Here is a 27,920-nt window from a genome sequence, read left to right on the forward strand (position 1 = left end):
GTTCTTCCACGGTGAGTAAACAGCAGATAAGAAAAAAGCTGAACATCTTTTATCTTTTTTTTTGCAGTAAGGCCACATCAAATTGAAACAAAAGTGTCCGTCGTTTTGCTCCCCCCCCCTTTCTTTTTGGAAAACTATCAGATATAAGTAAAGCACGCGTTGGAAGACGCCTCGCCGGGTGCAGTGAGCAACAGATACTAGATATGTGACTGATCTGAATGTGTGCACAGTAAAAATTGACAGTACTAAGGCTTACTAACGCTTATTACATCAGTTTAACTTGTTTTTGTAACCAACTAGGTCGTTTGTTTTTTTGTATTTTTTTTTTTTCTCCACACATTCTGCAGATGCTGCTATGGCTCCATGTGAGATGCACTGATGCGCTAACGATCCAGGAGACGCGGCGAGCACGCAGAGTATTGCAGGCAAGGCAAAGGCGTTGCTTAAAGCTTTTTTTTTTCTTTTTCAAGACATCATTAAAAAAAAAAAGATAAAAAATATAGCCCCCTCTGAGGTCAACCCCCCCTGATAAAAATGAACAAAAGAAAAGTAATAAAAACAACCTTCGTGTCTGAATAAACCAACCCAGACTTTTTTTTTCTCCCCCCAAAATAAGACGTATCAAAATAAAAAAGAAAAAAAAAGAAAAAAAATCACCCCGAGTATTGAGAAGCAGGTGTTTCGCTGTAAGGTCACATTAACATACAGGTTTGGAGTTTGGACCTCAAACAGGGGAAAACAAAGCCCAAAGCTCAGAGGAAGAATAGAAACTATTTGGTAACAAAAGTGTACTATATGTTTAATACAAAAAAAGGTATGGAGAAAACTGTACCTTTACTAAAGCTTATACAAGATCCTTGGTCCATAAAAACTATGTTATCGTCACGTTTTATGTGTGTCTCTGCATCCTGCAACAACAACACATCCAGCTGAGTTTGTTGGAGATCAGAGAATGAATCCAGGCAGAACAGGAGGCGTTTTTAGAGGAACGATGGAGAAGCAGGTTGGTGTTTTCCAGGGTGGATGTGTTGTTGTGTCTCACAGCTGGAGGAAGGTGCTGGTGCTCTGAGAGTGCAGGAACTTCACTTGTTTCAAACACCAGGATTAAATAGGCAGGTCCCTTAAGTAACCCAGGAGGCGGAGCTCTTCTGCTTATTCCCATTGGCTGACACCTGTGTGATGTCACTCCTTCAGTTTGTATCCCAGATGAACACGCAGCACTCTACAAGGAGTCACTTCCGGTCCGTTTCCTATTGTCTCTATTTACCCCAAGGTATGTTTGCTCTCAAGGCATACTGTGTGTGTGTTAGGACACCACGGCTGCTGCAGTGGAGGACGAGGACGTAACGCCGCCGCCGCCGGTACTGTTGGGGCCATATACGCCGGGGCCAGTTTCCTGGCTGCTGTTATTGTGCAGGCTGGAGCTCCCGGCCCGCAGGATGGCGCCGGCGGCGCTGCAGTGCGGCCTTGGGCCGGGTTCGGGTGTGTAGGTGAACGTCAGCGTGGTAGAGTAGATGATGCCGTCGTTCCTCACCAGCGTGACGGGAACCTGGACGGGCTGCCGGACCCAGCGCCAGCCCTCACGGAAGGCAGAGATGTCAGGCACCACGCACAGCATGCTCTCTGCACACCTGTAGGGGGCACAGGCAGACGGGGGGGATTAACGAGAATGATGATGACCTGGAGGGTTAAAGCACGGTGGATGGAGGATGGACGGACGGAGGAAAGGAAGGTAGGAAATACTGAAAAAAGGAAGGAAGGAAATAATGAAAAAAGGAAGGAAGGAAATAATGAAAAAAAGGAAGGAAGGAAATACTGAAAAAAGGAAGGAAGGAAATAATGAAAAAAGGAAGGAAGGAAATACTGAAAAAAGGAAGGGAGGAAATACTGAAAAAAGGAAGGAAGGAAATACTGAAAAAAGGAAGGGAGGAAATACTGAAAAAAGGAAGGAAGGAAATACTGAAAAAAGGAAGGAAGGAAATAATGAAAAAAGGAAGGAAGCAAATACTGAAAAAAGGAAGGGAGGAAATACTGAAAAAAGAAAGGAAGGAAATAATGAAAAAAGGAAGGAAGGAAATAATGAAAAAAAGGAAGGAAGGAAATACTGAAAAAAGGAAGGAAGGAAATAATGAAAAAAGGAAGGAAGGAAGGAAATACTGTAAAAAGGAAGGAAGGAAATAATGAAAAAAGGAAGGAAGGAAATACTGAAAAAAGGAAGGGAGGAAATACTGAAAAAAGGAAGGAAGGAAATACTGAAAAAAGGAAGGAAGGAAGGAAATACTGAAAAAAGGAAGGAAGGAAATAATGAAAAAAGGAAAGAAGGAAATAATGAAAAAAGGAAGGGAGGTAATACTGAAAAAAGGAAGGAAGGAAATAATGAAAAAAGGAAGGAAGGAAATAATGAAAAAAAGGAAGGAAGGAAATACTGAAAAAAGGAAGGAAGGAAATAATGAAAAAAGGAAGGAAGGAAGGAAATACTGAAAAAAGGAAGGAAGGAAATAATGAAAAAAGGAAGGAAGGAAATACTGAAAAAAGGAAGGGAGGAAATACTGAAAAAAGGAAGGAAGGAAATACTGAAAAAAGGAAGGAAGGAAATAATGAAAAAAGGAAGGAAGCAAATACTGAAAAAAGGAAGGGAGGAAATACTGAAAAAAGAAAGGAAGGAAATAATGAAAAAAGGAAGGAAGGAAATAATGAAAAAAAGGAAGGAAGGAAATACTGAAAAAAGGAAGGAAGGAAATAATGAAAAAAGGAAGGAAGGAAGGAAATACTGTAAAAAGGAAGGAAGGAAATAATGAAAAAAGGAAGGAAGGAAATACTGAAAAAAGGAAGGGAGGAAATACTGAAAAAAGGAAGGAAGGAAATACTGAAAAAAGGAAGGAAGGAAGGAAATACTGAAAAAAGGAAGGAAGGAAATAATGAAAAAAGGAAAGAAGGAAATAATGAAAAAAGGAAGGGAGGTAATACTGAAAAAAGGAAGGAAGGAAATAATGAAAAAAGGAAGGAAGGAAATAATGAAAAAAAGGAAGGAAGGAAATACTGAAAAAAGGAAGGGAGGAAATAATGAAAAAAGGAAGGAAGGAAATACTGAAAAAAGGAAGGGAGGAAATACTGAAAAAAGGAAGGAAGGAAATACTGAAAAAAGGAAGGAAGGAAATAATGAAAAAAGGAAAGAAGGAAATAATGAAAAAAGGAAGGGAGGAAATACTGAAAAAAGGAAGGAAGGAAATACTGAAAAAAGGAAGGAAGGAAGGAAATACTGAAAAAAGGAAAGAAGGAAATAATGAAAAAAGGAAGGGAGGAAATACTGAAAAAAGGAAGGAAGGAAATACTGAAAAAAGGAAGGAAGGAAGGAAATACTGAAAAAAGGAAGGAAGGAAATAATGAAAAAAGGAAAGAAGGAAATAATGAAAAAAGGAAGGAAGGAAATAATGAAAAAAGGAAGGAAGGAAATACTGAAAAAAGGAAGGGAGGAAATACTGAAAAAAGGAAGGAAGGAAATACTGAAAAAAGGAAGGAAGGAAATAATGAAAAAAGGAAGGAAGCAAATACTGAAAAAAGGAAGGGAGGAAATACTGAAAAAAGAAAGGAAGGAAATAATGAAAAAAGGAAGGAAGGAAATAATGAAAAAAAGGAAGGAAGGAAATACTGAAAAAAGGAAGGAAGGAAATAATGAAAAAAGGAAGGAAGGAAATACTGTAAAAAGGAAGGAAGGAAATAATGAAAAAAGGAAGGAAGGAAATAATGAAAAAAAGGAAGGAAGGAAATACTGAAAAAAGGAAGGAAGGAAATACTGAAAAAAGGAAGGAAGGAAGGAAATACTGAAAAAAGGAAAGAAGGAAATAATGAAAAAAGGAAGGGAGGAAATACTGAAAAAAGGAAGGAAGGAAATACTGAAAAAAGGAAGGAAGGAAGGAAATACTGAAAAAAGGAAGGAAGGAAATAATGAAAAAAGGAAAGAAGGAAATAATGAAAAAAGGAAGGAAGGAAATAATGAAAAAAGGAAGGAAGGAAATACTGAAAAAAGGAAGGGAGGAAATACTGAAAAAAGGAAGGAAGGAAATACTGAAAAAAGGAAGGAAGGAAATAATGAAAAAAGGAAGGAAGCAAATACTGAAAAAAGGAAGGGAGGAAATACTGAAAAAAGAAAGGAAGGAAATAATGAAAAAAGGAAGGAAGGAAATAATGAAAAAAAGGAAGGAAGGAAATACTGAAAAAAGGAAGGAAGGAAATAATGAAAAAAGGAAGGAAGGAAGGAAATACTGTAAAAAGGAAGGAAGGAAATAATGAAAAAAGGAAGGAAGGAAATACTGAAAAAAGGAAGGGAGGAAATACTGAAAAAAGGAAGGAAGGAAATACTGAAAAAAGGAAGGAAGGAAGGAAATACTGAAAAAAGGAAGGAAGGAAATAATGAAAAAAGGAAAGAAGGAAATAATGAAAAAAGGAAGGGAGGTAATACTGAAAAAAGGAAGGAAGGAAATAATGAAAAAAGGAAGGAAGGAAATAATGAAAAAAAGGAAGGAAGGAAATACTGAAAAAAGGAAGGGAGGAAATAATGAAAAAAGGAAGGAAGGAAATACTGAAAAAAGGAAGGGAGGAAATACTGAAAAAAGGAAGGAAGGAAATACTGAAAAAAGGAAGGAAGGAAATAATGAAAAAAGGAAAGAAGGAAATAATGAAAAAAGGAAGGGAGGAAATACTGAAAAAAGGAAGGAAGGAAATACTGAAAAAAGGAAGGAAGGAAGGAAATACTGAAAAAAGGAAAGAAGGAAATAATGAAAAAAGGAAGGGAGGAAATACTGAAAAAAGGAAGGAAGGAAATACTGAAAAAAGGAAGGAAGGAAGGAAATACTGAAAAAAGGAAGGAAGGAAATAATGAAAAAAGGAAAGAAGGAAATAATGAAAAAAGGAAGGGAGGAAATACTGAAAAAAGGAAGGAAGGAAATAATGAAAAAAGGAAGGGAGGAAATACTGAAAAAAGGAAGGGAGGAAATAATGAAAAAAGGAAGGAAGGAAAGTTGTCTGAGGTTGTCTTCTTAACTGTTTCTTTCATAGACTGAGCCCCTGAGGAACCAGTTTACTGTTACCTTTTCTAACATAGAAAGTATTTAATAGATCAGTGCTTTTCTGTTTCAGTTGTATGGCTGCTACTGTCTCCTTGAACACCAGTAGGTGTTGGAAGATGGCCGCTCCCACTAAGCCTGGTTCTGCTGGAGGTCTCCTTCTATTAATAAAAGGGAGTTTTCCTCTCCACTGTCGCTACATGCATGCTTGGTGTGAGCTAGTTTTCCATAGATAGAAAACTTTGAACAATCCGTCTGTAGGATCTGGTTGAATTGTCTCTGTAAACTGAATTGAAAATTGAAGTGAATGAAACAACAGATAAAGCTGAGTTGGTTCCGTCCTTTATTTGTCTTTTTCTAAACTTATCTTTGAATATTTTTATAAAAAAGAATCTTTTATGAGTAATAAAGATGTTTTTAAATGACTGTGTTTGCCAAGCAAAGGGCTCCCTATGTCTGAATCTGCCTCCTTCTTAATTTATAACCTGGATTTTAATGGAAGATAAAAGAAAAAACAAAAGGACCCCTGACCTGTACATGGTTTCAGCCTCCACGTCTCCAAACCAAACCCTCAGATTTGGTGTGAAGTTCTGTCCTGTCAGCTCCAGCATGGCGACATCCCCCCCACCGTTAAGCTGCAAGAGCAGACAAGAACAGACGGGTTCAAACAGGAGCACCCATCTTCACCCCAACAGGATGTAAGGCATCTGTTTCTGAGGGTACCTGTAAGCTCTCTACCACAGGCACAGGGGTGACGGGTGACTGGACGGGGCCCATCCCCTCATAGAAAGTGTACTCAGCCTTGTCCGTGCTGATGATTGTCCAGGAGGCGCCGTCATTGATCATCTCCTTGTTTGGTTCCTTTGGGCATGGAGTGGCCTGGCAGGAGGAAGGAGAAAAATAAAAATGAATTCTTGGCGGTCTCCTGATGGGGGGGCTGACATGCAGAGGTAACAGCAGCACAGACTTGAAACTGGATGATCCTTTCTTGGGAAAGGCACAGGTACATGCGCTCTGTGTCCTTCAGATAGAAGGCACACTTGTGCAGCTGGGAGACCGGGTCGTCAGCGTCTAGCAGCGCCGTCTGCTTGTCGACTTTTCGAATGATCTGGTAAAAATAAAATAATAACTGTAATATAACGAGACACACTTGTGTATAACTGTGAAAATGGAGATAAGAAGTCAATTTTCAAACAACTGATCTGAAATGTGGCTGTATTTAGGTCCTACAGAGGCATATTTCATTCACCTAAAAAAAAAGTTGTTTTTTATTCCTGAATTAACTATATTTACAAATATAAATGAAAAAATACTATTGTAAATTAACAAGATAATTTTTATGACAAATAAATGAAATAGCCCTGCTTTTCTGAATTAAGTTGGCAAGAGAAGAGGAAGGGGGAAACAATCGTACCATGAGTAACGCCCAGCACACGGGTGGCTTAATAAAGTCAAATAACAGGGTTCCTACAGCATAAGGCAAGTTAAATTCAAGACTTTTTAATGCCACTTGAAATAAAAATTTAAGACCAAATTCACAAGAAACACAAGAAAAACCCACTTTGGACAACTTAACCCAAAGGTTTATTTTAACATAAACCACTGCACTAATGTTTCAAATGTTGAAAAGCTTCGCATACAGGAAAAAAGCTAAAAACACACAACTGACAGATATATTTTAACAATTATTTAACTCAATTCACAAACTTTGTTTAAGCAGGGAACAAAACAAATCAGTTTTAAAGCCACAACATAACCATGCTAAGTCTTTTTTGCAGCTATTTTTCTTTGTATCATTTTCTTAGTATGTTTGATTTGGTGATAAGTGGAGGCGTTGCAGAGACAAGGGTGGAACCAAACTGAGAAATACCGGCTGTTTCTCTGTAACTCGATTTTGATGCTTTGTGTTTCGTGCTTCGCATGTGCGACTCCACTGCCTTAATTCCCATCGTTCTGAGCTTGAATCGCTTCTTGCACTAAATACACTGTGCCTCATGTATGTTCCCTGGTTTTAGCCATGGAGAAAACTCTTGGCTGGAGACAATTTTGGTTTCATTTACACTTGCTCATATTTTAGAATCAAAAAGTAAATGGCGCATCTCCCAAATGTCCCGGGGGCAACAACGCTTTTATTGGTTCCGCTATCGGGACAGAACCAATAATGGTGAGCCATTATTTATTTTTTTTTTATGAAAATTTTTTTTTGCCAATTTTAACGTTTTATTTAGATTACAAAAATAAATCGTAAAAAAAAAAATCCTATTTACGATGTTTTAAAAATTAAGACCTAAGAAAGACTTATTTAAGACATTTTAATACCAATTAAGGCCTTTTCAGACTTTTTGAATTAGTACCTGTTATCATATCCAGATAACTGAGAGGCAAGAGAATTTCCTAGTGTCTAATTCCCAAATAAAGTAAAACTTAATTACACTCAACAAACGGGACATGTTGAGTCTTCTCTGAAAGACAGACAACTCTTGCTTAGAAATCTGCAATGCCAAGATCAAAAGAACATCCTCTATGGCTACGTTCACACTGCAGGCCTTAATGCTCAATTCCGATTTTTTTGTGAAATCGGATTTTTTTGCGTGTCCGTTCACACTTCCAAGTATATGCGACTTGTATGTGATCTACTGTGTGAATGCGTCCAACCGAAGTGTCCCGCATGCGCACTCGAGGACGCGATGACGTCACACGTAGCAAGCGTCCTCAGTGTTTGCGGAAGTAAACATGACTCGTAATACCGCAGCGTATATTGCGTTCTTTAAGTTCTTCTCCAACAGGAGCAGGCACATTACGAACGAAATCTTTTTAAGAAGATCAAAAAGAAAGACCCTCCCCCGGTTCCGGTAAGACCCTTCGAGTTTGGTCTGAATCGAGCTTTCTAAATATGAATTAAGTCAGCAACCTCACTTTCTCTCCATTGACTGCTCTCTGTGTTATCTTCCGCCATGGTTGTTAGTTTTTCCCGCCTCCGCTTAGTAGGACGCAGATTAGTAACGTTTAGTAATATTTGTCAAGTATCAATGACGTGTAGGTCGGATGAATGCGACCTGGCCGTACAGACACAGGTCGCATTTGAAAAGATCAGATACGTATCGGATTCAGGACCACATATCCAAGTGGCCTGGGTCGCATTTGAAAAAATCCGATCTGTGTCGTTCAGACTGTCATAAAAAGATCAGATACAGGTCACATATGGGCAAAAAAATCGGAATTGGGTCACTTCAGGCTGCGGTGTGAACGTAGCCTATGACATCACAGCAGCATCACCTCATTTTCTATATTGTTTCTTGTTCATTTTAAAAAAAACAGACTAGTTTCTTTTTTTTTTTTATGTGAATGCAGCATGCCTTTGTGGTGTCCTAATAAATGAAGGTTCAGAGCCATAAAGGGGAGAAAATCTGACAAATACAAGAGCTATGAGTGTTTTGCAAAGCAAGAAAATGGGGTCAAGAAACATAAAAATAGAAGAAAAAACAAGATGTCAGGGGCTGCTTAGAAAATCATGAGTCACATTATGAAAGAAGGAAAACAAGGTTGTTTTTTTATTCCCTCCAAAAAAACGTATTTGAACAAGATAAAAGTCTAATCTTCAACTTTGAGGAAAGGAGAGAAAAATAATCTCTTTTCATGTCAGAGGACCGGATGATTGACAGCTCTGTGCAGCCTGCTAATTAAAGAACAATGAGAAGAAAAAAAAACTGTGGGAAAATTGTTTATGTGTAGAAAATAAAACAATGGGCTTTGGTTTTGAGGGAACTGGCAGTCTGATTTTGACATGTTTGGACAGAGCTGGGAGAACAGTGTCACTCAGCTTCTATCTGAGGGTGCGAGTGGAGGAACGGCAAACCGCAAAAACAAAAGAGAAAAGAACAGGATCTTAAAGAGGAAGAAAAACGGCCTAAAGTTTGGTTTTTCATTACATGTTGGGCTTTTTAGTTCCTAAGATCACATTTACCAGTCTGGGCAGCGCCATGCCGGTGACCGAACACACCAGCTTGACCGTCTGACCGTAGTGGATGTAACCGTCTCTCACAGTGAACTCCTCTCCTTCTGACTCCTCGTCGTCCACTGCAAACGCAAAGGAACCAACCAATCAGAGCGGCCACCGCTTCATCGCTCGTTTATTTTCTTTCACGTTTGGCTAAGAGGGACTTACGCAGGTGGATGTAAAAGGCGCCCCACTGCTGGGAACTAGCGTGGAAGTTGCCCCCCTCCACGTGAAGGTAACGTGTGCTGACCGTCTGGGAGCGGAGTCGGTTGAACAGCGCCACTTTGGTCCCTGATGCGATGCACACTGCGGACAGAGGCAGGAACAGACGGGCTTACATGAGAAGGAAGAAGACATGCTGCACCACAGGCTGCTGCATCTTGCATAATAGTTAACAGACAGATGTTGTAGATTTAAAGGTGCTGCTCTCTGGTGGCTGAACATATATTTTTATTCACATTATTTCAGGTTTAAGAGTCATTTGTAGAATGATCTCAAGTTTGTCCATTATCATTTTGGGAGGTTCGGCATTTAGGGTAATTTCTGGCTTGGAAATGAAACAGTTTCCCAGATTTAGATCAAACTAAACCTAGAAAGGTTCAGGTAACAAACTGGATGTATTTTCCTAAAAGCTGAAACAAAAAACATTTAAAGAAGTCACCCTGTTCTCTTTTTTTGATTTATTATGTTTCTACTGTGGGAAAAAGATCTGACAGTTTTAACGAGCTGATGAAAAGATTTACGACTATAGAACGGCTATAGAAATGTGCCTGAACCAGTTCCAGGGCCTTAACGGTGCTGCAGACATGGGAAACACAGGACCAGTCTACAATAACACCCGCTAACAGAGCAGCACTACAGCATCAAACATGAATACCAGACAAAAAGAGACCTTATCTTTAATTTCTGTAATAAGTAGCAGACTAAATTGAATAATTAACGAGGCAATGTTTAAGATTAAAAGGATAATAATCTGGATGTAGATTCATAGAAAAACTTCTTGCACTAAATGAATCAATGAATGCAAAGGAGTTATTACATTAACATGTAGACACACGAGTTAAATTCATGTCCTCATAAATGTTAAATATTAGCAGATAAAACATACTTTCAAAATACGGATATTCAGGTATTTTGGAAAGAAATAGTTTAAATAAAGCAGAATCCTTCTGATGCCTTCTCCAACAGAATATTTTGAGATATGCGCAAACAAAACTTCTGGTGACACAGTTAAAAACAAAACAGAAAATGGTAAAAATAGGCACTAGAACCCCAGAAAGAATCTGCAAAATAAGATATTTTTATTGTATCTGGAAAACACAGAGATTTAAAGTTCAAGGTTTTAAGACTTAAGAAGGAAACTCACGGTCAGCGTTTTTGAGCGACTGCTTCTTTTTGGAGGGCTTGGAGATGACTTTGATCCTCTTGCTGAGGAAGACGCCGATGTCTGCGCTGTTGCCGTAGAACATCTTGACAGACAACATGAAGTGCTTTCTCTTGTCGGAGTCGGATATGTACAAGGTTTTGGCTGTGCAATAATTCTGCCGGTGGAGAGGGAGAGAAACCATAAACATTTGGAAAGACGCTAAACGGACTGACTGCTCAATAAAAAAGTCATTTTTAAAGATTCTTTAAAGATTATTTTAATCATTTTTCTTTCTACTTTACTGAAGATTTTCTCTAGCACTAAATTAGGTGTACCATTGCTGTTTGCATGTGTTAAATTTAGGATTTTAAAGGATTGTCTGAAAGAAATACAGTCCTTCATTCATTGGTAAATTCCTAAGCAAGCTTTCAGCAGCCAGGAAGATGACTTGGATGTAATTCTGGAGGGTTTATAATCATTACAGCCATTAATTATGACCAACAACCAAAGTTTAATATATTTGCAATAAAATAAACTGAGGTAAAGCGAAATCATCTGTATTTTCTCCTCCTCCTGCAGTGAAACAGTCCCTCAGCATGATGCTACCACCATCATGCTCATTTTGTTGGTAAATTCTAGCTCTGCGTTAGACCTGAGCTTCCTGAATAGCTGTTCCTCATCTTTCTTCAATCCATTTTTGTTTCTCCCACTCATGTTCTTAGAACCAGCAGTTGTTTAGTAAAGACTCCTAAGGAATCTCAGGAACCAACTGTGGCCCAATCAAATTCTACTTATTTTACTTTATTTTCATGCAACTGAGGAAACATCTGTTTGACTCCAACTGGAGTGGATTTACTGAAAGAAAAATACAAGCAAACAAATGTAAGTAACTAAAAACCAGCAAAATATACTCTGAATTTCTATGACACTGAACTTCATCATGCCACTGATCTAATCGATTTATTCTAGGTGTAGAACAAAGGGGGAGACACAATGGATGGCAGTTTTCATTTTTGGAGAGCCAGCATCCTGGCACATCAGTTGGCATCATTGCCATGGTAACATGGCGTGCGGTTTGGTGTAAATGTGAGTGTCGGCGTGTCTTTAGTAATGAGTTCTAATGCTTCCTCCGTGGTATTGACCATTCTTGGGCGCTGTTCGCCTTCAAACACATGAAATCTAAGCTGGTTAGATACTGGGAGACAAAGTGGTTCAGCAAACACGGCTGCATTGAGATGGGTTTAGGATTTGGAAAAAAGGGAACAAAGTAAGAAATGTTATAAATCAAGTTTTTCAAATGCGGTTCATTATTCTGGTCACGATTGCTGCTGGTTTAATGAACCCTGCCTGCCAGTCTGTGAGACTTTTGGAGTTTCTTTACTTTCTGGTTTTTTTGGTGTTTGCTGTGAAAAATGCTTCATATCGGCTTTTAGCCAAGATTCTGACCAAGGTTATAGTCATTATCTAAAACCAATGAAATTATAAAAACTAGAATTAAAAACCAATTCTGTTAAATAAATTAAAAAATATATATATAAAAAAAAAAAACAATAACTAAAACTTTTTTTTTTTTTTTAAAGTTCACAAAATTAAAACTAACTGAAGTTGGAGACAATGTGCTTAGTTTTTGTTTGGGTCTTTATTATAGAGTTACTGGTTTCGCCTTTTTCTGTTCCACCGCATTACGCCAGCAGATGGCAGCACAGCAGTAAGGTCATGTGTAGTGCTGCAGCGGTCTGTCCTTATCTAGGATTTTATTTCTTTGTTTTTTATTTTTTTTTTTTTTATCTTTCCTCCAGTATGCAAGTCATTTTACATAAAAGGCTGAAACTATAATAGAAATGAACAAAAAAAATGGAAACTATAAGAATTTTCAAGAAATAAAATCCAAACTTGCTAACAAATATTGAATACAAATTAAAACCTAAATAAAATTGATAATCAGAAGTCTAAACTAGATAAGAAACAAAAACTAATTAAATTTCAAAAGTAATTCAACCTTGTTTGTTGCGTTTCTGTGGACATTAAAGAATTAATTAGGGCAACGTAGAAGAAGCAACACAAGAATAAGAATAAAAATGAAAAAGTAAAACTCTTCCCCTGGTAGGGGTGTTTAAGGTCAAACATTTTTGAGGTAAAACTTTACTAAAGAAATTTAGTAGAATTAAATGTGTTCTCACTCTATAAGTAAACTATAATACTAATGTCAACTTTGATTCCTTTTAGTTTAATCCCACCAAATGTACATGATGTTAGCATGTTGGTAAACAAGTTAGCAAACAACTATTGAGTCAGACCCATCTGATCTTTTTTTATGTTTACAAAAACCCCGCCCATCTCCAGGTATGATCTCTCATCAGGAAAAACTGCCCTTCATTACTTCACTGGAGGGATTTCACTTTTTATTTTTATTCTTTAGGACCAATACCTTTCCCTCCAGGTTGAGCTGTTGCATTTCTTGGTCGCTGTTGCCGATGCCAATAAAGGCACAAGGCTGTGACTCGTGCTCCGTGCAGCCGTCTCTTTCCATCTGCTCCTTCTTTTTCTTCCAGCCGCTGCCCATCAGGTACACGCAAGGAGGAGGGCAGAAGAACCTGGAAACAAGCAGGCGTTGGTTGTTTATCATAACAGGTTTGAGGAACCAAGCATCATATGTTCTCTCTGCAAGAGACTGGAGATTTAAAGAACATATTTATTTACATTTTAATGGAAAAACAAAGATTTTAGCTCAAATACTTAGGAGAAACCGTACCTTTATGTCAAAACAAACCAAAAGTGCATCTTAATTTTGCACCAATAGAGGGCAGTGTAGGATCACCTTTCTCCCAGCCAAGTAAAACCAATTTCAATTTTACCTGCAACTTATTTTAAAGCTGATGCACTTTGTCCAAAAGATGTTAAGAGGACACACCTTGACAAAAATTGAAATAAAATCAATCCTAAATGAATTTTAGACTTTTCTACTGTGCTTTTAAACAGATTAACCAAATCCAAAATCAGCCTAGAAAGAGGAAAACTCAAGCTTTGAAAGATGGAAAAAAAAAAAAAAAAAATCTGCTTCTTTGCAGGACAAAGACGCTCTAAATGAGTTCATGTGCGACAGTAGGGAACTGGAAAGAAAAGCCATTTCGCAACTCCAGGCCGCCTCTGTGGGTGTTTGTCTACTTTCACCTCCTAAAAAAAAAAAAAAAAAAAAAAAAAGGGCAGACAGCGAAAGGATGCAAGAAACAGGGAGCTGCATGTTTGAACTTCTTTATGCATCTACAATTCGGCTCATGTGTAAAAAAACAGGCAAAAAAAAAAAAAACTGAGAGAAGTGTGCAGGAGCAGGACGCAGATGGCATTTAACAGAAGAGCAGATCATTCTTGCAACTTTTTTCTGATGGACTGATAATCATCTAACAAACCAGCATCCGACAAATTCCTGCTGCCTGTTTAACTGGACAAACACAAAATCATCTTTTCCAAATGTTGGGCTCCAGCATTGGGATCAACATTTGATTTACCAGGAGATGGGCCTGATGAGATTGCAAGCAGTGTTGCAAACGGGAGGCCAAAAAACACAGCAAAAATGAGCGTTCGGAACGTTTGAGGGTAAGGAGGGGTGGGAGGCTATAAAAAGTTGCAGTTAGAGGTGCAAAGTTGAAGAGCAGTATGACAGGAAGGGTTTGAGGAAGAAAATCAGTCAGAACTTAAAAAAAAGAAAAAGCAGGAGGCGTTGCATCAGATGCTGATGAAACTGCATAGATAATCTAAAATGAGGCCTGCCGGGTCCATAAAGCTTCGTTGCAAAGGGAAGCATTGAGGACTCTAAGACGCCCTGCTGGAGGGATGCAATGGCTGCACACTTCCTGGACTCAAGGATTCCTTTCCTTTAGAGATTTATCTTCAATAGATCAATCTATTGGTCTAGTCATTGGTTCTGTTTATTCAAAAAAAGAAAAATAGTTGTGAAAGAAAACATCGGATTTCAATATCATTGGTGTCGCTGTAGATATTTTTTTTATTGTTTTTTTGTCATTCCTCATCATTACATCAAGTCTCCACCACTCTGAGATTTTACCAAAAACTATCAAAGTTAAAACCTTGATATTTAGAAATCGTTCACACACAGGTTGTATTGTTTTCCATACTGATCCAGACCTATTAATGTATTTACAGGGTTCTCATACGCAGGGTGAAGAGAACCGCAATAGATAAATAACTTCAATAATTATTTCGTTGTTTCATTTATTCATTAAAACTGGAAATAAATAAGGAATTTATTTCATAAAAATTAAATATAATTATTTCATCATTTTAATCATTTCATGTTTTTGGTCTGAAGCATACAAGTGATTAATCTTAATAATAACACATCCATAAGTGAAAAAGAGAAGCTAGATCTGTTTCCATAGAAACCCTAACAATCTGATTGGCCGTTTCTGAGAAAGATGAGGCAACTTTTTCCTTATCTTTCTTCCACTCGGTCAACATTTTTGCTTGAAAAGATGTAAATCAATTTCTTAAATGTGTTGTAATTATTTCTGGCACATTGGGTAAGTAACTCCAGCCTTTATAGCCATACTTTGGTCTCTTAAGCTACATTCATACTGCAGGGCTTAATGCTCAGTTCAGATTCTTTAACATGGTCGTTCACATTTCCATATATATGCGACTCGTATGTGATCTCCTGTGTGAGCTGCAGTGTCACAGCTTAAAGCTACAGTGTGTAATTTTTAGCGACATCTAACGTTCAGACTGCAGACCGCAGCAACATGAACATCTCCCCCCCACCGCTTCTCCCCCCCCAACAGTACGGCGAGCGTTACGGGACAAAGTGTCTTCCACGACGTCCACATCACCTACCTTCTCAAGTGATGAGGTTTGTTTACATAGATAATTTTAATACTGCCATCTACTGTTCAGTACCGTCTCAGTTCATCTCTCTCAACTTGCCGTAGTTACTTTCGAGCGTAATGGGCGATCTCGCAATTGCTAGTTTGTTGGCTCTGCGCTGCCGTAGCGCAAAGATGTCTGCCTCCATGGCTGCGAGACCCGCTCCTATGTAATTATAAATAACGAATTCTAAGGCAACGCAAATATTAAGGTTAAGAGGCTGAGCTCGTAGATGATGATAAATAACATAGTTATGTATAATATATTCCATTTCTGACTGTATATCCCTGTAATTATTACACACTGTAGCTTTAAGTGTCCCGCACATGCATTAGAGGATGTGATGACATCACAAGTACCGAGCATGCTCTGTGTTTATGGAAGTAAACATGGATGGTAGTGCTGGAGTGAACCTAGTGATGTTTTATTTCTTTTCCAAACGGAACAAGGCAGCGCAACTGCTCTCCACACTATTGTCCGCCATGATTCTTTTTCTCCCTGCTCCTGCGTTGTAAGGAGCAGAGTAGGGACTTTTCTTAAACATGTAATAAATGTAATGTAATGGTAGGATGAATGGGACCTGACCTTGAAAAGATCAGATTCGTATCGGTTTCAGGACCACATAAAGTGGCCTGGATTGCATTGGAAAAAAAAATTATTCTGTCTTGTTCAGACTGCCATGAAACGATCAGATAGAGGTTGCATATAGGCCTGAAAATTGGATTTGGAGCCCTTCAGGCCGCTGTGTGAACGTAGCCTTAAAGAGACTGTAAGCAGGTGTGAGTGAGTGGGCGGGGCTAACTTTGATTCTGCTGAAATCTCTGGCAGCTCCCTCCTCATTAGACCTCAGGAAGCTCTCATTAGTTTATTATAGATTTCAGAACAAATCAAGGATATAAAGGCTGGATTTTCTCTCCCAATTTGCTGTAAAAAAGTGAAACAAATTTCCACCTTCTTTCGCGATAATACTGACTTTAAAATAAAAATAGAAGAAAAGGCAGTTGTCTTTTCTTGCTCAGAAGCAGCCAATCATGTCAGCGTTTCTATGGAGACGGTCATTGAACTGCCTCCTTGACTTAAATGGATGTGCGACAGTTTAAATCAGTGCAGGAACATTAATCAATTACTAAATTATGAAATAATTATTCACTTAATATAAAATTACTATATCTAACTGAGGTTTATATAATGAATTAAATATTTATTAAATCAATTCTTTATATTTTAACAAAACTGTATAAATTAATGACATATAAAAAGTGATTTCCTAAGGGTTTTTGATTTTTTGAAAGGTGATTTCCTAATTTATTCAATTGTGGCATTCCTGACCCTCCATATTCTCAAGCCTCTTCCTGACTGTTTAGTAACCCCTAAAAAACAAGAACCATCACATCCTTTTTTCCAAGAAGATCTGGATTTAAACCCAGGATCTTCTTGCTTGCAAGGCAACGCTGCCAACTTTTTAACAAAATAAATAAATAAATAAGCTAAGCTAAACCAGCCAGTATTACAGCTGTAACTTTCATATTTGTTTACAAGCTGTTTAATATCCTTCATTAGATAATCCAGGGCTGCATGATGTCCAACGACTGGTTTTATAGTGCAGAATAAAGCACTAATATGGTAATATTCTGACTGGTAGATTTCTAGGGCAGTGAAACCTTCTCCAACAGGGAAGATAGATCACTGACTTGTAGAAGTTGCATTAAGAATGTTTAAAATTTAGTTTCCTGCTAAATATCACAATCCATACAGTCTGTTAGCATATAATGATATGCTTTTAAAACTAAAGATACTCAGGGTTAAAAATCCACAGCAAGAAGATGTGGAATAACTAGTCTGTTTTATCTTTCAGGGATTTTCAGGATTTTTTCTGTATCGCACAACAGCGTGTTGAAAGTTTGAGGTCTGTAGTCAAACGTGTGGCAACAGCTCAGACAGTTAGAAGAGACAGGAAGTGAATAACCAAGGAGTTTGGTGTTCATGGTCCCCACCTTTTCTCATTGCCGTAGGATTTCTGTGCAACCTTTGCATGCAGGATCATGACGGTTTGGTCACCTCGCTCCTTTAGGTAATTCCTCATCGCTTCTCTGCAACAAAACACAAGGAAAAAGAGGAGTAAGGTTACATTCTGCAACCTTTTATTTTTTAGATTAGCATCAGATTCAGAGTGTTGCTTTAAGTCAATGCATGGGTGTCAAATATGTCATCAGGATGAGGTGAAGAAACGCATACGGTGAACTTAAAATGACCCAACCAAAAGCTTGAGAGCTTGCCAAGAAGTTATGCTTGCTCTCCCCCAGATGTGTCCGTGTGGGGGTGGGGTGAACTTTTAGCGCCTGGGGGACAGAGAGGAGCAGGAGAGGGGAAGATGGAGGAGAACCAGAAGATGTAGAGAGAAACAACAACAACAAAGCTGACCTCACCAGAAAGGACTTCTTATTTTCTGATAGTTTTTTTTCCCCCTTCATGCTCCCTGTAGCAAACCTTTCTGATGCATTCTGGGCTTCAAGCATGCTAACAAACAGAATGTTTATAGGAAATCAGCACACCACACCTCCACTCCTTCTGCACTCATCAGCAGATGTCAGTGACACCTGTCAGGCCAGGGTCTACACAGGGCTTCCCACTTCCACACAGCCAGCTTATTGAGAGGCTTTCTAATGAAAAGCATGGGGCCTCCTCAGAGCGCCGCAGAGAGGCGGATGCAGGAGGAGGAGGTCCAAGAGGAATTGTGGTTTATCCATTTTATAATGGGCTGGAAAATGTTTTTTTTTTACTCCACTTTAATGACATTTTTAGTGGATGTGAACATCGGACGGGAAAACTAAAATTGGGAAATATGGAAATTATTGCCTGTGTTCCGTTAAAAACTTTAATTGATCTGACACCTCCGGTTATTAGGATTAATCCAAGGCTTTGAGAGAAAATATAAATAAATACATTTTGTTATAATACATTTTTCTAGAGTTTGAGATCCTAAAATATTTAACCATAAAAAAAAAATTTTTATATAAATTTGTGGTAGTTTTTTTCAGTGGAAAGGCCTAATATAAGAAAATACTGAAAAAGGAATAAAACAACAACAGTCCAATAAAGTAAAGCAGCAAGGGTCCAAGGATGGATGGATGAAAAATTTATGCATTCTAGTGTTTTGTCAAAAGGATAAGAAAAGTCTAAAAAAAGAAAAGATATTTTAAAACTTAATTTTTAGTTTCAACATCGAATTCTTTGTGGATCATCAATCAAACATGTTTCATTCAACCTGCACTTTGTCCCGAGTTTGTTCGAAGACGAATGTCAGGAACTGAGCCCTCCTGTGTTGAGCTAGCTAAGCTTTAAATTGGGAAAGACTAGGACTAAAATATCCCTGTTTGGGAAAAATATAGATGAGAAGTTCAATAAACCATTTGTTTAAAAACACAGAAACCAAATCTAAACATCCACCAGAGCTTTGTATAAATATACTAGGGCTGCAACAACGAATCGATAAAATCGATAAAAATCGACTTTTAAAAGCGTTGGCAACGAATTTCATCATCGATTAGTTGTGTCGCGCGATTATTGCGTCATCCGCCGCGTCGTCATCACTGCCTCTTGACTGAAAGAGGAAGAAAAAAAAAAAATATGGCAGAGCGAGTCAGCGCCGCAGGTGCAGTGTTGCCAACTCAGCGACTTTTCAGACCCCTCCAGCGACTATTTTTCAAAAAAGCGACTAGCGACAAATCTGGCGACTTTTTTCGGTGTCACTGGCGGCTTTTGGAGACTCTTAGTGAAAGCATGTATCGTTCCTATTCTGCCGTGGGGCGCCTCCCCCATCCCAACCCCGTTCTCCCGCAGAAGTCCCTCTCAGCGCTGCAGTCAGAGCCTCAGCGTCCAGACTGCAAATGAAGCGCGCATGCACCAGGATTGACGGCGCAAATTGATCACAATAATTAAAATAGCCTGCGCTTTGTAAAGCGAAAAAAGTGATAACATGCAACTTTTTTCAAAAGAAATTAACATGGCACAGAACCACCATGTTTGTTTGGTTTTAAAGTGGGGAAACGTAACGTTAGTTTCTCAGGTAGCTCATCTGATGCTTCCCTTACCGTGTTAGTAGGTTACAGACAGTGATAAGGTTGGCTACTTATTTTACTTTTAATTTCATTTGAATTAGCTTAAGCAGCGTTTATATTTACTTTCTAAATAAATTAACTTGGAAATTATGAGGGCAAGGCTTTTAAAGTTTAAATCTTCTGGCAAAAATAAAGTAAAGAAGATCCTGCAATTTATGGAAGTAAAGCAGAATAAAATCTAGCAAGATCAGTAATATGTCAATTAATTATATGCCACATTCCCATGTAAATATCTGTCTTTGGAGGATGTGTTTTTTAACACCCCTAGTTCTCTCATTTTTATTCCAAATACAATTTATAATTTGAATCACAGGGCTATTTTTATCTCTATGGTTCAGTATTTTCTCAAGTAGCAACTTTAACTGCTATACTTTCCTGTCTTAAAAGGCAGAACTCTTCTAGTCTAAAAAACCTAATTTGTTGAAATGGGGGGGCCTATTGTTTGAACCCCTTAGGGGCTTTTAAAAACAAAACTACCTGTCTTTTTTGCGCTTTATGCAACAAAGTACCCTATATTTTGTGGATGTACAGCTACATTTCTCATGTAAGTTTGCGTAGTTTTAACACAAACATTTATTTTTCATATTCCACCAGTACAGTTAATGAGCAACCTGTACTTGTGTGCTTGTTTGTTCTGTCTAAAATGTTTATTTTGGAATAAAGAGGTTAATATAAAAAATATTTTTTGTCCGATTCATCGATTAATCGAAAAAATAATCGTCCGAATCATCGATTTTTAAAATAATCGCTAGTTGCAGCCCTAAAATATACCTTAACTATCTCATAAATCAAGTAATAACTCAAATAATTTCTTTTTCCCCCCAATCATTTCTGACTAGGGGTGTAAATAATAATCGTTTTGTAACGATCCATCGATCCAACAGCCGACGATCCAATGCATCGAATTTTAGATTTATGCTCATTTTGAAGCGTGGTCTGCGCTATACGCTGTGGGTCTAGATACGGCCAAGGCGGTGAGGAAGTGGGGGCAAGTTTGTCCCACAACGGAGGGACATGAGGGTGAAAAAGAGCGGGGATCCAGGTGGAAAAAGGGTCCCAGCGTTCTCACGCACCTCGCTCTTATAGCTGGTCCAACTTCACGAGTTCTTTTCCGCAATTTCGGTCATAAAAACAAAACAAGCCGGCCTCCGGCCTCCTGTCAATTTGGGAGAGGTGCAGCTGAGTGTCTGCGGAGGGGGCGGGGACGTCGACACTCTGGAGTCAAGGTATTATATTGCACTCATTGCACTGATTTTGTGAGGTATTTTTTGATGCAAATCCTTTCAGAATCTATAATGCAGGGGCATTATTATTTTTCGGTGAATGAGGTTTTAATAGGCCTAGGTGGAGTTCAACTTTACTACTTCTGTTATTTGCTGTTTTTTCTTAAATAAAATGAACTATTTGAGCATCGAAAATAATCGAATCAATTGGTCAGGAAATCGATACTGAATCGAATCGCCATGATGGGTGTGATTTACACCCCTACCTCTGATCAGCTTCCATTTGCTTGCAGTAGATAAGCAACCCCACATCATAATAAAGCCACTGCCATGTATCATTATTGTAATATACAACATTTGTTATCACCCACACAGCATTTTCCTTTGCTTCTTGTTATCAATTGAAATCATGTAGAAGTTCATAGGTGTAGCAATAGCAGGCTATTGAAGCAGAGAGAAGAGGAACAAAACTCTTAAAAAAAAAAAAGATTTAACTGATCAGAACCTCTCACACACAAGACATCAAGTTTTGTCACTCTTGGTGCAAAAGACGGAAGGAGAAGTGAGATATTGACCAGCACAAACAAACCAACTTCCTGTGGAAAACTAGCGTGCAGACAAACACAAAAAAACATCCTTGTGTGCAAAAAAAAAAACAATGGAAATCGAACACTAATAATCTAAAGAGAGGATGTCTAATATTTGCTATGCTAAAAAGGAAACCTGCATGTTAAGCCTGACAGAAGCCTGACAGAATTGAAATGAGGGACAGAGAACAGATAAACCCCAAAAAAGGAAATGATTAAAAGGTGAGACCCAAAAAAAAAACAACAACACAAAAGCACAAAAAAAAATGTGCAAGACATGTCAGAGTAGCAGAAAATCTTGAGTGGGTGTGTGAGTCAAACAGACCAAAGTTCAACGACAATGCAGAGATGGCATCTGCAACCCTGCAACGGTTTAATAGCAAGCCCAAATAGTGGGAAGTTATTATCTCTCCTTTAAAGTCATAGGAAGGTCATATTTAAATATCAGATGATTCTGGCTTAAACATGTATATAAATGTATTCTTTATCAGACCATATTGTCCCAGAAGTTAGATTTTAAGACAGGATTTTTTTTAAATAGAAATTTTCTGTTTTTTTTTGTTTTTTGTTTTTTTTCTTCATTAAATTATGCAGGCCAGTTAGTTATACATCAGCCTGTACACCTAAGTTCGGCCAATCGTATCAATGGTCATCTGTTGATTAAATGTTTTCGGTCATAGCATCTTGATTCATATGTCGCAGCTAATATATGCAACGGTTGAAATAAGAAATAAGAATCATTTACTTTCCCATTGAGTTCCGTCCCAGTGTTCACAGGGATGGATGTCTGTGTCTTCAGCAGGCGTAGAGCTAACAGAACCTGCAGCATTGCGAGGCAAGGGCTCAAACATTTATGGCTGTAAGCCTTCTAGACCAAACCAAGCTTCTGCCACCCTGGCATCCTCTTCCACAACTCTTCCACAGATTTCGTCCCCTCTTTCCTCCTCTGAATAAAAAATGTATGATGGGGGAGACTCATCCACAACCCCCGACACAAAACTCTCCTCCTCTTGCGTGTTTCCGCTGTCCATAGCGTTCCTTGACAGTGTCGTTGCCAAGTCACCGATTTACTGCTACTTGGTCCCAATCTAATTTCCCATTGGGAAACTACTAGCACTAAGTTGCTAACTGGTTAGCAAGATGCTTCCGAGACACAGGCCACAATCAAACTAGCTTACAAACCTTCCATCACAACAATCCCACCCCCTTGATAATCAACCAATCAGATTCGCTTTATTCACTCGTGTAAAGTCGTGCACCACTCGGGAGAATTTGAAACTGCATCCGTTGGAACAGCCGCTTCCCTACGAGTTTAATAACCCATCCCAGATACAGTGAGGAAAATAAGTATTTGAACAACCTGCTATTTTGCAAGTTCTCTTGCTTAGGAATCATGGATGGGTCTGAAATTGTCTTCGTATGTGCATGCCCACTATGAGTGACATAATCTATAAATAAATCCAGAAATCACAATGTATGTTTTTTTAACTATCTATTTGTATGACACAGCTGCAAGTAAGTATCTATCAGCCTGATTTCTGACCCTCAAAGAACTGTTAGTCTGCCTTTAAAATGTCCACCACCACTCTATTTATTATCCTAAATTAGATGCACCTGTTTGAGGTTGTCACCTGTCCATCCAATACAATCAGTAAGAATCCAACTACCAACATGGCCAAGACCAAAGAGCTGTCCAAAGACACTAGAGACAAAATAGTACACCTCCACAAGGCTGGAAAGGGCTATGGGGAAATTGCCAAGCAGCTTGGTGAGAAAAGGTCCACTGTTGGAGCAATCATTAGAAAACTGAAGAAGCTAAACATGACTGTCAATCTCCCTTGGACTGGGGCTCCATGCAGGATCTCATCTCAGGGGGTCTCAATGATCCCAAGAAATGTGACAAATCAGCCCAGAAGTAAACGGGAGGAGCTGGTCAATGACCTGAAAAGAGCTGGGACCACCGTTTCCAAGGTAACTCTTGGTAATACACTAAGATGTCATGGAAATCCTGCATGGCACGGAAGGTTCCCCTACCACAATAAAACTTGCTTGCCAACCTTCCACCACAAAAATCCCGCCCCCTTGATAAACGACCAATCACATCCGCTTTATTCACTCGTGTAAAATCGGGCACCACTCCGGAGAATATAGAAATGCATCTGTTGGAACAGAACCGTTTCCCTACAACTTTAAAACTGCCCAGTCTAAATCTAAACATTTTTTAAATAAAGTGGGACGACATCTATCTATGTGGATGGAAAAAAACTCACTGCCAGTAATTTTTCTTTTTTTTTTTGGGTGGGCCAAAAAATATGGGATTACTGGACAGAAAGATGCATATCCTGCCACAACACACTGCCTCAGATCTTCAAATAGGTCATGGATTAAAGCAATAAATTATCATCTGACTGAAAAAAATCAGTGTCCGCATTGAACAAAAAATGTGGCGTATTGGGCATACTTTCTTTATTTAAATATAATGGACATTTAGAGAGTACAAAAATATAAAAAGCCTGTCTAAGGAATGAGAGAAAACGTATATATAAGAAAATGCAAGGTTTACGTATAAAGGTAAAAAAAAAAGTGTGGTTAGGGAAGTTAGCTTTTATTGGGGGGGGGGGGGGGGGGGGGGGGCTTTGGGGTGCACTGCGTCTCCACTAATATCAAGGAGGGCAGGATTTTCTTTTCTAGTCGGCTTTTCCTCTCCAGATTTTTTTTCCTCGAGTTACATTAAAACTGTCCAGCAGGACCAACACAGTCTGGTCCCATTTTAAGGAATAGGTGTCAAGAATATCACAGTATTTATGACATGGTTTTTGAATCTGCTACATGAGCTTTTCTTGAGAAAAGATGGAGAGTTAAAACTTTATCCTTCTCTTCATCAAAATACCTAAAAAGGACATTAAGAATTAGATCCATATTAGCCTCACAGTGGCAGCCCACTGCTCCCCAAGTGGATGGGTTAATGCAGAGGTAAATTTCTCCAACATGAAATCAATAAAATTCAATAAAAATAAAAAAAAGCAGATATGCAAAAGTAAGATGCATGTGAATTGGATATAGACAGCCTTGACAGGGCGCACTTATCAGTGCTGCATAACTGGATCGACTCCACCAGCAGTGACGTGGTGAGCAGGTCATGTTCGGCTAGGAAAGCGCACACTCACACTTTCAGATGTGTTTGTTGCTGCTAAGGTACCGGGTAGGCTTGTTATTTGTTGAATAGAGCGCACAGCAGTCTCGCGTGTTGCTTCTGACTGATGGCACACCAGTATTTTTTTTACCATTGCTACCATAGAGGATTTTCTTATGGCAAACTACACACATGCACACACCTGGTTGTTTAATCATTCTGCACAATAATCCAAAGGGAACACCATCTTCGCCCCTCTCCTTACTCTGCTGTCAAAGATTCGTCGACAAACAGTGCTTCCATGTGGGGCTTGTGTTATGGTGTTAGCTTAAAGGGACTTCGTTTTTGCAACCCTAAACCCCTCCCACCTTTAAAGTGGTCCTTTATTATGTTAAAACGTCTTTATTAAAAGTTGTCAGCCAAGGCATTATTCCTCAAATTTCTTTATAAACCGTACAGTTTACTGTTGCTAAAACAGTAAACCCCTGCTAACTCCGGGTTAGGTCTGATAATGTTACCACAAAGAAAGAGAGGAGAGCGAGTGTAGCTCGGAGTGAAGTGAAAGTTTAACCAGTTCTTTCACATTGCACTACTACAATAGTCACATTGCAGCAACTTTGATGGGCGCAAAGATTTGCTTAGACAGTGAGTTTATCATATTTTGGACACAAAGCGCACATAATGCCACACGCAGGCATCATCACCAACATGTGGGACTTATTACTATTAACTACTACCTATTACTTATTACTGGAAAAAAAAAAACAGAAATGTTAGAACTGTCAGCCATATGTTTAATCACTTTTTTTCACCACAGTGTTTTTTTTCATCTGAATGTTTTTTTTTATCACTGCTGCTTACCTTTATCAAGGCTGCACTTTAAAAAATGAAAAAGTCTAAAGAGCTTTACTAAACGAAATTTCTTTTGTATACACTTGTGTACAAAATGAGAAAATAAAATCAATCCAAGTCTACTATTCCCCAAAAAATTCTCAAATGACGGAAATCCGTCGTAGAGACGGAGAACTTTAACCCTTGATATGGACAAGCTCCTCTGCAGCCTGAGGGAAACACTAAAAAGATGAGCAGTATGATGCATTCTCTGTGCTCCAGGATGCAAACAAACAAGAAAAGTCTTTCAGCCACAGTTAAAAGTAAATAAATGTTGCAACAAAAACCTTTAGAAATGGGGAACTGAAAATATAAAAACAAAGAGCAGAGCTTCACATTGGTACGACCTCACACTTAAAGCTCTCTGTTCTGGGCCTTTCAGCTGGCGGGGAGAGAGTCCATGTCTGTCATATTTTGGGCCATCAGAAACCCTCATATGAACCAGAGGGCCACTTGGAAGCCAGGGAGCTGGCAGCACATGAATAAAGAGGGGGACCCATCAAAAGATGCTTGGGCCCCATCTTTTCCAAAACCAAAGCTCCACTGTTCCAACCGATGTGCAACCCCTCAATTTCCTCAACTAGAGCCACGTGCAAAGGCAGAGCACATGCCCCCCCTCCACACAAACACGCATACGATGCAACCAAATAACCTGCTCCAAACAACAAAGATGACAACCGATCTTTACAGCCAGCCGCAGCGCCCAAAAACATACAGCTCTAAGTGAGCAGGAGCAAACGGAAGACAAATGATTGAATAATCTGCAGCCAGGCAGGTCGGAGCTACACTTCATCACACGGCGAGGGGTAGAGAGAGCAAGTTTAAGACCTAAAGACAGAGGATGAGGGGAATTATTGCCTCTTGGGCTGATTTTACCCAAACAAACTGTGAGAACGAAGCTCGTTTTAACAGAGGCTTGTTAACAAAGTCTCTGTGGACTGGAGATCAGGCTGATGATCGATGGCAGCAGAGTTATGATGTAATACAACAGGGAAGAGATACTGGAAGGATGATCGGACTGGAGAAACGCAGCAGTCCTTGCCAATGAGACAAAACAGCAGTACGCCATAAATAGACATAACTAAAGCACATTATTGTGAAGTGGGAAGAAAATATGAAAATATAATATTTTCAAATGATAAATTAGAGAAGTCTGGCCTGCTTGGTTAACTCTTTGGAGCCACTGGTTCTAGGGTTTGGGTTAAAACCATGCTGGAAGGCGAACCTCAACTTTAAGCTTTTTGCATCACCCATCAGCTTTCCAGTCCCACAGAATGATGGTGTCGTCACCGTGCTTCAATACAGGGATAGGGTGCTCAGTGTTCTGGTCTACAGACAGAATTTCCAATTTTCTGGTTTTGTTTTTTTAAACCTTTTCCTTTAGTCTGACAATACGTTGTACAGAAGTGATATCAGTTTTACAACATAAACTATTAGTTGACATGGACTTTATTTAGGGGCCATAACCCCTGAATAAAATGAAAGCACGTTACACCGACAGATTCTTTTTCTTTATGACATGTTTTGAAAAACAAAAGCATTATTTTTCCTTCCGAGTCATAACTATTCCCTACTTTGCACCGGTCTGTCACATAAAACCCCAAACAAATATACTGAAGTCTGTGGTCACAACTCAGCATGATGTGGAAGTTCAAGTGAATGAATACTCCTGCAAAGCACAGCGAAGCCGCCCTGGCTTCACTTATGATCAGAAAAGGCTGCACTCTTCCCCCAACGTACGGAGAAAGACGTCCAAACATGCATTGTGAGAGCTAATAGGGTGACAAACTAGCTCTTACCTTGTTAGGCGCAGTGGCTGAGGGCGCTCCCCAAACTTCCTGCAGAGACACAAAATGAGAAAACATAAGTGGGTCAGTTAATAACCACAAACAAACAAAATGCAAACATTCAACCCCGTCTGAATGCACCGAGAAGAGTACGCCTATATGCAAACATGATTTCAGATTAGATTTAAGCTGAGTGTGCAGGGAAGAAACATCCACACACTCTGCTCTGTTATCTACAAATCTAAACGGCTTCCAGCCTGGATGCACAGCACCAAGTTGCACCACATCTACGTATAAAAACAAATGTATTCATTTGCTTTCTTTTTAGAAACAAGACACTTGATTAATTTCATGATTGTGATGCTGGGTTACAGGTGCAGACATTTTACATGCACTGAGTCAGCAGGAGAAGTTTTTGTAAAGCAGACGCTACAGGAAGTGAGGAGGCATTTCATCATTTCTGGCTACTGGAAGGCCCAAGTCAGGTGTAAATCTCACCTAATAGGTTCTAAAAACTATTGGTTTGAATGCTTTAGAATTACACTACCTAGCAAAATAAATTCAAAATCCGAATCATGTCTCTAATGTGTGCTGCAGCTATTTCTTTCAGATTTGTTTTGGTTTCTTCCAACCTGGCAGTATCCAGATTGATATGTATACAACTGAGTTGAGTTCTATGTTATAAATCTGGGATGATGCCGTTCAGTGTGTCTGGGGGGAAAGGAGGTGCGTTTAGTATAATACTTCGAGCTGATTGGGTGACGTGCCAGCTAGTACCTGCCTTCATTAGCTTTCAGCCAATTGTTGCAGTGAATTGTGATGTTTCAGACGTGCACCAGGAATGACAGGTGGGACTTGTTTACTGAAATGTAGACCA

General features: G+C 39.0%; 1 protein-coding gene across 1 annotated transcript in view; it reads right to left on the reverse strand.

The window, feature by feature from the left end:
* The window catches only part of rbpjb (recombination signal binding protein for immunoglobulin kappa J region b), a 63,611-nt gene continuing 35,691 nt past the window's right edge, over positions 1–27,920 (reverse strand). The window contains exons 2-11 of the mRNA XM_038270285.1: positions 27,056–27,094; positions 17,299–17,394; positions 12,855–13,020; positions 10,427–10,601; positions 9,229–9,366; positions 9,028–9,140; positions 6,031–6,171; positions 5,787–5,942; positions 5,595–5,698; positions 1–1,631 (exon numbers count right to left, since the gene is read on the reverse strand). Coding sequence (XP_038126213.1) covers positions 1,307–1,631; positions 5,595–5,698; positions 5,787–5,942; positions 6,031–6,171; positions 9,028–9,140; positions 9,229–9,366; positions 10,427–10,601; positions 12,855–13,020; positions 17,299–17,394; positions 27,056–27,094 — 1,453 coding nt within the window. The 3' untranslated portion in view covers positions 1–1,306. The remainder of the gene's footprint in view (positions 1,632–5,594; positions 5,699–5,786; positions 5,943–6,030; positions 6,172–9,027; positions 9,141–9,228; positions 9,367–10,426; positions 10,602–12,854; positions 13,021–17,298; positions 17,395–27,055; positions 27,095–27,920) is intronic.

Source organism: Cyprinodon tularosa, unplaced genomic scaffold (assembly GCF_016077235.1).
Source record: "Cyprinodon tularosa strain WSP-4 unplaced genomic scaffold, ASM1607723v1 ctg76, whole genome shotgun sequence".
Taxonomy (NCBI): domain Eukaryota; kingdom Metazoa; phylum Chordata; class Actinopteri; order Cyprinodontiformes; family Cyprinodontidae; genus Cyprinodon; species Cyprinodon tularosa.